The sequence below is a fragment of the Aegilops tauschii genome, chromosome 3 (genome assembly GCF_002575655.3).
Source record: "Aegilops tauschii subsp. strangulata cultivar AL8/78 chromosome 3, Aet v6.0, whole genome shotgun sequence".
Lineage (NCBI taxonomy): Eukaryota > Viridiplantae > Streptophyta > Magnoliopsida > Poales > Poaceae > Aegilops > Aegilops tauschii.
In genome coordinates, this window is record NC_053037.3 from 125,649,415 (window position 1) to 125,657,284 (window position 7,870).

General features: G+C 44.8%; 1 protein-coding gene across 2 annotated transcripts; it reads left to right on the forward strand.

Annotated features, from left to right (window-relative positions):
- The first annotated feature begins 4,231 nt into the window (after positions 1-4,231).
- On the forward strand, positions 4,232-6,034 carry LOC141020947 (serine/threonine-protein phosphatase 7 long form homolog). Of its 2 annotated transcripts, none has more exons than XM_073495911.1 (4): positions 4,232-4,679; positions 4,775-5,188; positions 5,275-5,570; positions 5,660-5,997. In XM_073495911.1, exons 1-4 carry the CDS (start codon positions 4,488-4,490, stop codon positions 5,946-5,948), a joined length of 1,191 nt encoding a protein of 396 aa, XP_073352012.1. In that variant the 5' UTR covers positions 4,232-4,487; the 3' UTR covers positions 5,949-5,997. The 2 variants fall into 2 exon arrangements, with proteins under 2 accessions (XP_073352012.1, XP_073352013.1); XM_073495912.1 differs by lacking the exon at positions 5,660-5,997 and adding an exon at positions 6,010-6,034 and having other exon boundaries at positions 4,233-4,679.
- Positions 6,035-7,870: the final 1,836 nt, after the last annotated feature.

The window sequence follows — 7,870 nt, forward strand, 5'->3', positions numbered from 1 at the left end:
AGGTGCAGGATAAGAAGTTGGAAAGAAGAGACAAGTGTTTTTTTGAAGAGTTGGGGTCGGCATGTGCATAGCAAAACGAATAATATTACATGTTAAAAACGATGTTAAAAAATAGAGTTGAAAACATAATAAAAATTTAAAAAACGATGTTAAAAAATAGAGTTTGAAGAGTTGGGGTCGGCATGTGCATAGCAAAACGAATAATATTACATGTTAAAAAATGATGTTAAAAAACGATGTTAAAAAACGAATAAGAAGTTTTTTTTTGAAGAGTTGGAAACATAATAAAAATTTAATAAGCAAGCAAAAAATAGGAAAAGTAGAACTACATGTTAAAAAACGTTTCAGTCCGTACCCGATGCGAATATGAAGCGGATTACCCGCTAACCTTTATTATGTGTATTTTCTAAAGTTTAACCCATAACAAGCAATGCCACACTTTTTTTTAAACGCCCACGCTGTAGTTTAACAAAAAAACTTCTTAGCAAGGAAGAATTTTACATGATCGTAGAAATAAGACGCATGCCTTTTTCTAAATTATTTTAACATAGATTAAAATAAAAAATACATCAACATGGCCATATAATTCAAATAAACTGAATTATCATATTTGTCGGTTATATTATTATTTTTATTTGAGGCCTATTTATTATTAGTAAACATGGGCCTATTTATTATATTATTTACTATGGTCCTGGTAATATATATATATAGACATGTCTAATACTTGTATTTATATGTTGAAAAAAATAGGTGAGTCGAGATGTCCGATGTAGTGAAGTTGAGATTTTACTATGGTCCTGGTACTGTCCAAACAAATGAGTTGGGAGCAGATCTGAGTGAATTTACTCACATAGAGGTTGCAATCAGCACACCACAAACATGGTCTGTTAGTCAGTTGAAAGAATGGATTGCGGCAAGTTTAGGTCTTGATACTGAAACACACACCGTCGGTGTTCATGCATTGTGGACACGGTCAAGTTCAAAAATTTACTTTTATTTGAGGCCAATAGAGGGAGACTCCGATTGGGTGTGGTGGTTACAAGGTTGTGAACGAAGGGGATGCAATCCTGTTGCTTTAGTGCTTCCCGTCGTGAAGGAGGTCACTGCACATGAAGGGGAGGGTGGCTACGAAGGACAGAGCAGTCATGTAGAAGGAGGAAATGCTTATGGTTACGACCAAGGACAGAGCAGTCAGGTAGAAGGAGGAAATGCTTATGGTTATGAACCAGGGCAGAGTAGTCAGGTAGAAGGAGCAAATGCCGATGGTGATTACAATGGCGAGGTGGACGCTGACGAGGTAGATGGGCACATGCAGAACCAGATGGAAGAAGAAGACACCGATGTTGAAAGGGGTCATGCCGATGATTCTGACGAGTCAGATGAAGAAGAAAATGCAGAGGAGGTCCCAAATCCTGCAGGGTGGAATCATGACTTATCATCTGCAATGACCGTGAATGATGGACATGATTCAGCCTGGCAATATCACCAGAACAATATTGCGACGGGTGCTATGTATCCGAACAAGCAAGCCCTAAAGGATGCAATAATTAATTGGGCAATGTCCACGCAAAGGGTTTTCAAAGCTGAGGTGTCCAGTCAGAAATTCCTCACAATGGTATGCAAGAATGCAGATTGTCCCGCAAGGGTGCACGGCTTTCTCCCTAAGTATGGCACAAGTTGGGTGATAAGTGACTTAGTTAATCACACTTGTCTTATTCCCTGCATCCCTCAAGATCATGCCAACCTTTCATCCACGCTTATTGCTCGACAGTTTTACGATGAGATAGTGCAAGGCAAAGCTATGGAAGTGAAGGCAGTGCAGACAAAAGTGTTCGCCAGGTTGAAGTACAGAATTTCTTATGGCAAGGCTTGGAGGGCTAAGCATGCAGCGCTTGAGAGGAGATTTGGTTCTTATTTTGATGCATATGACTCTGTTGTCCACCTCCTCCACACCCTGCAGCAGCGGAATCCAGGCACCTATATCGATATCCAAGACATGTTCATGCCAGAGTTCCCAACTGTGAGGGTTTTGCATCGTCTCTTCTTCTCTTTCGGTGTATGCATCGAAGCTTTCAGGCATTGCCGAACGGTGATATGTGTTGACGGTACTTTTCTCACAGGCAAGTACAAGGGTCAGATACTGACAGCCATAGGTCAAGACGGCCAAAATCAAGTCGTCCCACTGGCATTTGCTTTTGTGGAGAGTGAGAACATTGAAAGTTGGACATGGTTCTTCAGGCAGTTGAAAATATCAGTTGTCAAGGAGAAGCCGAATGTGTGCATCCTTCATGACAGGCATGCAGGTATACTCAGTGCGATAAGGACACTGACAAACCCAGGCCCTGAGGAACAAGTTCCATGGCAGGACTTGCAGAGCCGTTGGTGCATGCGCCATCTCGGGGCTAATTTCTTCTCGCAGTTTAGAAATAAGAACCTGATGAATCTGTTCAAAAAACTCTGCAAGCAGAACCAGTTATGGAAGTACAATTTGATACGCGACAGACTTAATGTGTGCACGCAGAGACACGTGAGGGACAGGAAAGCTGCAAGAGATGCAGCGGTGAGGGCACATGTTGAAGCAGTAGCTGCACAGTTGGCAACAGGAACAGCGGCCGTGGAGGAGGAGGCTGCTGGGCTATGTGACCTGCCAGGCTTTGACCCACCTGGTACTAGGAGAAGGCTCGGGAGGTCGATTAAAACCTTCGAGCGGTGGATAGAGCATGAGCCTCTGGAGAGGTGGTCTTTGCTACATGACACACATAGAGCAAGGTACGGTGTCATGACAACGAACCTCGCGGAAACATACAACTTTGTCCTCAGAGGAAACCGGGCATTGCCACTTACAGCCATCGTTGAGGGTATTTTCTATGGCACCGTCAAGTATTTCAGAGACAGACGTCAAATAGCAGAGCAGCATATCTTGAACAACCCAAATACACGGTACTGTGAAAGAGTCACGAAGTACATGGACAACAAGATGCAAAAAGCTAGGTCACACACTGTAGTCGCCATCGGTAATCAAGAAAGAAGGTTTGAGGTCCGCTTAGCCAACAACAAATTCGGATGTGCAAATGAGTTGAGGACGAATGAGGTGAAAATTGGCAATGAAGCCTGGCCAACGTGTGAGTGCACATGCAATAAACCGAAATTGCTTCACCTACCTTGCTCACATGTACTTGCTGCTTGCGGGCAGCTTGGAATGGACGCAATATCGTTTGTGTCTCCATATTTTCTGAAAGAGGCTGTCCTCAATACCTGGACAGGTGAGCTGATGGGTTTTCGATCAATGGGTAATTTCAACAGCGTCAACCCCGCCGATAGGCGTTACATTCCAAACCCAGAGCATATGCGTACAAGTAGAGGCAGACGGCAGTGTCAGCGCATCCGAAATGATATGGATGAATCTGAAGCAGGAGGTCCGACTAGGCAATGCATTCTATGCAATGAATTTGGCCATAGGGACACTAATTGTCCCACTTTCGTCACTGGGCGTGGACGAGGCAACCGGGGAAGAAGAGGAGGTAGAGGTAGTAGAGGAGTAAGGGCGAGAGGAAGAAGCTAAGCTAGCACTAGTTTGTTCTGAATTTATATTAAGTGTGCTGTGGCACTATGTTCTGAAATTTGTATTAAGTGTGGCACTATGTTCTGAATTTTTATTAAGTGTGACACTATGTTCTGAATTTTTATTAAGAGTGCCACTATGTTATGAATTTTTATTAAGTGTGCCACTATGTTATGAATTTTTATTAAGTGTGCCACTATGTTCTGAATTTTTATTAAGTGTGGCACTATGTTCTGAATTTTTATTAAGTCTGGCACTATGTTATGAATTTTTATTAAGTGTGGCACTATGTTATGAATTTTTATTAAGTGTGCCACTATGTTATGAATTTTTATTAAGTCTGGCACTATGTTATGAATTTTTATTAAGTGTGGCACTATGTTCTGAATTTTTATTAAGTCTGGCACTATGTTCTGAATTTTTATTAAGTCTGGCACTATGTTATGAATTTTTATTAAGTGTGCCACTATGTTATGAATTTTTATTAAGTCTGGCACTATGTTATGAATTTTTATTAAGTGTGGCACTTTGTTCTGAATTTTGTAAGTGCAGGAATGTCGGGATTGTGGTTGCTGAATGGGGACATTGATAAGGGTCATCGTGGTGCGATATGGTATGAGCGCAAGCTTGAGCCTCTCGTCACTCGCCCTCCTAAGGAAAACTGGAAGATACACTCAGGATGGCTTCAGCGGTACGTGCTTTATTAATTTGCACACTGCCATGCATATTAATGGTTGAAATGGGAGACAGTAACTGAAAAGTTCTCTGATGAAGGTTGAAATGGGCCGGCCTTTTACCTTTCGCGCGTCTGGTTGAGTCTATCCCGGGTGAGAAACGCGTCGCCATCGATGGGTCTTTGCTGAGCTGCTTAGTGGACCGTTGGAGGCCAGAGACCCACACGTTTCACTTCAGATGGGGAGAGATGGCTCCTACTCTGGAGGATGTGTCACTTTTGCTCGGACTACCATTGGCAGGTCATGCCGTAGGACCGTTGGACGCACCGGCTGGTTGGGAGCGAGCTCTTACAGAACGTTTTCACGGTGTTTTTCCGGATGCTCCCGATCCGGTATGGGAGCATCACGGACCTAAGTATGAGTGGTTGCTAAATTTCCGGGTAATTTCCCCTACCTATTCTCTTCAAGTTATCGCGCATAAAGTTGTACAGAAAATAATTGCGGCTTACTAAAACTTTCTCTTCGCTTAATGCAGATCCAGAACTTCCGGGCGCCCTTGACTGCGGAACAGATCACTCGGAGCCTCGAGGCCTACTTACTGTGGCTTTTCGGTAAGGTGATGTTCACGGAGAACCATGTCACCACTATTAGCGCCCTCTACATCCCTATGGCACTCGAGATAGCGAGCGCTCAGACGGCGGATCAGATCAGACAGAGGAGTTGGGGTTCGGCGGTGTTAGCGGCTACATACCGAGGTATGTGCAACGGTTGCCAGCTTACATCGAGAAAGCCAGCCCTTCTTGGATGCCCTCTATTCCTACAGCTGTGGTCGTGGGAGAGGTTCTCTATAGGGCGACCAGATGTACGGGTTCATGAGCCTATAGACGCCATGTTTGATGTTGAGGGCATCGACATGCCTACTTTCGGTCTGTGTTGGACTCGTCGCAAGGTATGCACCGTGTTGTAGTTTAATGCAACTTTTTCTGCACAAGAGATCGATCGATGCGAGCGGCTACTAACTTTTATTCTCTGCAGAGACGCTTTGCTAGTGATCAGACCAGGAAGGCGTACACAGCATTGAACGAGCAGTTCGATGCGTACACCGGGGTCATCTGGCAGCCCTACACGGAAGCAGCCATACAAGCGAGATACCCTGCTGGTATGTCTGTGCTATGCACAAGGGACCGAGATTACTGGATGACAAAATCGAAGATCATCTTCGATGTCTTCGTCGAGGAGATGGCACAACAGAGGGTTATGAGGCAATTTGGTCTTCTGCAGTTGGAGCTACCTCCCCCTATAGAGAACCCGGTGCCAGCACACATCCACAGGTATTAACCAGTTTTTCAATGTTGCATTTTCTTTCATAGTACTCCATTCGAAGCTTTAGGTAATTGTTGAACACACACCACAATTTTAGGACGACAAGGAAGGGCATGAACAGGACAACTGCTGACTGGCTAGTTAGACTAGAGCCGTATGTTATAGAATGGGAGACAACAAACACAAATCTATGGCACGAGAATCACAATTTCGATCTCGATGAATTCAATCTCTATTTGCGGTGCTACATGACCGGAACACGGTTACGCATTGTTGAGTACTCCCACCCAGAGGAGTTACCGGATCCTACTCCGTCGGATATGTACCCGAGCTATGATACTTCGGGCTCTAGGCAGTACGCGGTAAGATATTTTTTCTTTACGTAATGTTGTCACATACTTTGACGTGCAAGAGACAGACATTATTAATCGTCATGGAAATTTGCAGGCTACCTTGACACGCGAACTGTACGATGACGTGACCACCTTTGGACGATCACTATCGTCTGGACCTCTTCTTCAACATCGTCCAGTGGTACAGCCCTTCTTGGAAAGAATTCAGAATAAGATACGGACTGTGTACGAGGCTATCACGTGCACCCGGAGAACCGATGTTGTTCAGCACGAGCATGAGCAGCCGCGTCACTCCATGCAACGACATCAACCACGTCCACGCCTAGCACAGCAGCCGACAACCAGGCCACCCCGTCCTGACCAACCTGGTAGTTCTACGTGGCACCCGCAGCACTATGGTCCCACGTCGAGCTTCGTGTTTTCTCCATAGCCAACACGGTCCCTCGTCGAGCTTCGTGTTTTCTCCACAGCCAAAGCAGCACGGTCCCTCGTCCACTTTCGTGTTTCAGCCAGAGCAGACGTCACACCCAGCAGGTATGTGTCTTCATATTTATTGTTTTCAATATTAATTGACGCGACCTCATTCTTCATGATGAACCGTTCCATCGCGTAGGGGCCTATGGATATCAGGCGTCTATGTCGGCATCACATGATACGTGGGGGAGTGATCAACATCCCGAGGACAACATACAGGCTCAGATGTCGCAGCACACCCAGTGGATGAACATGTTTTCGACTCCTCCACCAGGCCCCACACAGGATACACAGCATGACCAGGGAGAGTCTGAGATTCCTCCTCGTCATGTTAGGGCACCCGACAGGTTGGGAGGGTCCCCGATTCCAGATCCGCCTCCCCGCCAGGCCAGACGTCGTCACTGACGCTTCTATGTATCTGTATCAGTAGAGACATTACCATCTATTTCTGTGTAAGACTTATGTCTATTCTATGTATGAGACAAATGACTATGTACTTATGTACGAGACATATGCCTACTCTATTTTAGTACTCTGTTATCGGAACTACAAGATCATATGTAGATAGAACATAATATTCATACAACGAGACATTGCAAGCAAATAGATAGAACTACATCTAAATTAAATGGTACGTAACTGAACTCATAACATACAGCATAAAAACTACATGAAGTCATCATCGTCATATGTTCGCGCCAACTTTTTCCCGCCATATGTTCGCGCCAACTTTTTTCCGCCACCCGTTTCCCGTCACCCGTTTCCCGCCACCCGTTTCCCGCCAACCCTTTCCCGCCATATCGCAGCCGTTCTTTCCCGCCATTTTCTCCTCTCTACCTATAAAACCCCCTTCAGACGGAGCTGCATAAGCATTGCAGTGTGCTGGTGGTAAATTGGAGCACTGTGGTGGAGGTGAAGCTGTTGTTCGTCGTTCTTCGTTCGAGCCGGAGCACCGGCAGTTTGGTGGCCGCCGTTCATCCTTCATCCTTCGCACGCACGCTTCAAGGGTATATTTAAGCCCACATTTTATTTTTCGTACGTGCTCCGGTAGTTTTTGTTAATATATTTAGATGTCAACTAATTAATCTGTCAATATTTGTAGTTGCTACGGCAAATATTCGTAATATAATTGTAGGAGGGTGAATTGTATTAGTTGCTCCGTTAATATTCTGTAATATATAGCTTCGTAATATATAGACATGTCTAATATTTGTTAGTGGGGATATTAAGGGGTAGGGTACGTACTCAATGCGATTTGTGTGTTGCAGATGGCTGAGAGTACTCAGTGGGTGCTTAGCCCTATTGTTCATGTCCAAGGCTTGTCTCCAAGTGTTGTGCAAGTTAGTGAAGTGGACCTCACTTTTGATTGGTTGAAGACTAAATTCATGTTGAAGCAAGGGTTGAAGGAAGACGATTTTGTGTACTACGTCAGCAGGAAGCATTCAGATGGCCCTGGGGAAAGAAAATTGATTGACATAACT

What these genes read in the sequence shown, in the direction of transcription:
- LOC141020947 (XM_073495911.1), top strand. Translation starts at nt 4,488, where the DNA reads ATGGCTCCTACTCTGGAGGATGTGTCACTTTTGCTCGGACTACCATTG. An exon ending in AGTGGTTGCTAAATTTCCGG is followed by an intron (nt 4,680 to 4,774) that starts GTAATTTCCCCT and finishes CGCTTAATGCAG; the next exon opens with ATCCAGAACTTCCGGGCGCC. An exon ending in GTGCCAGCACACATCCACAG is followed by an intron (nt 5,571 to 5,659) that starts GTATTAACCAGT and finishes CCACAATTTTAG; the next exon opens with GACGACAAGGAAGGGCATGA.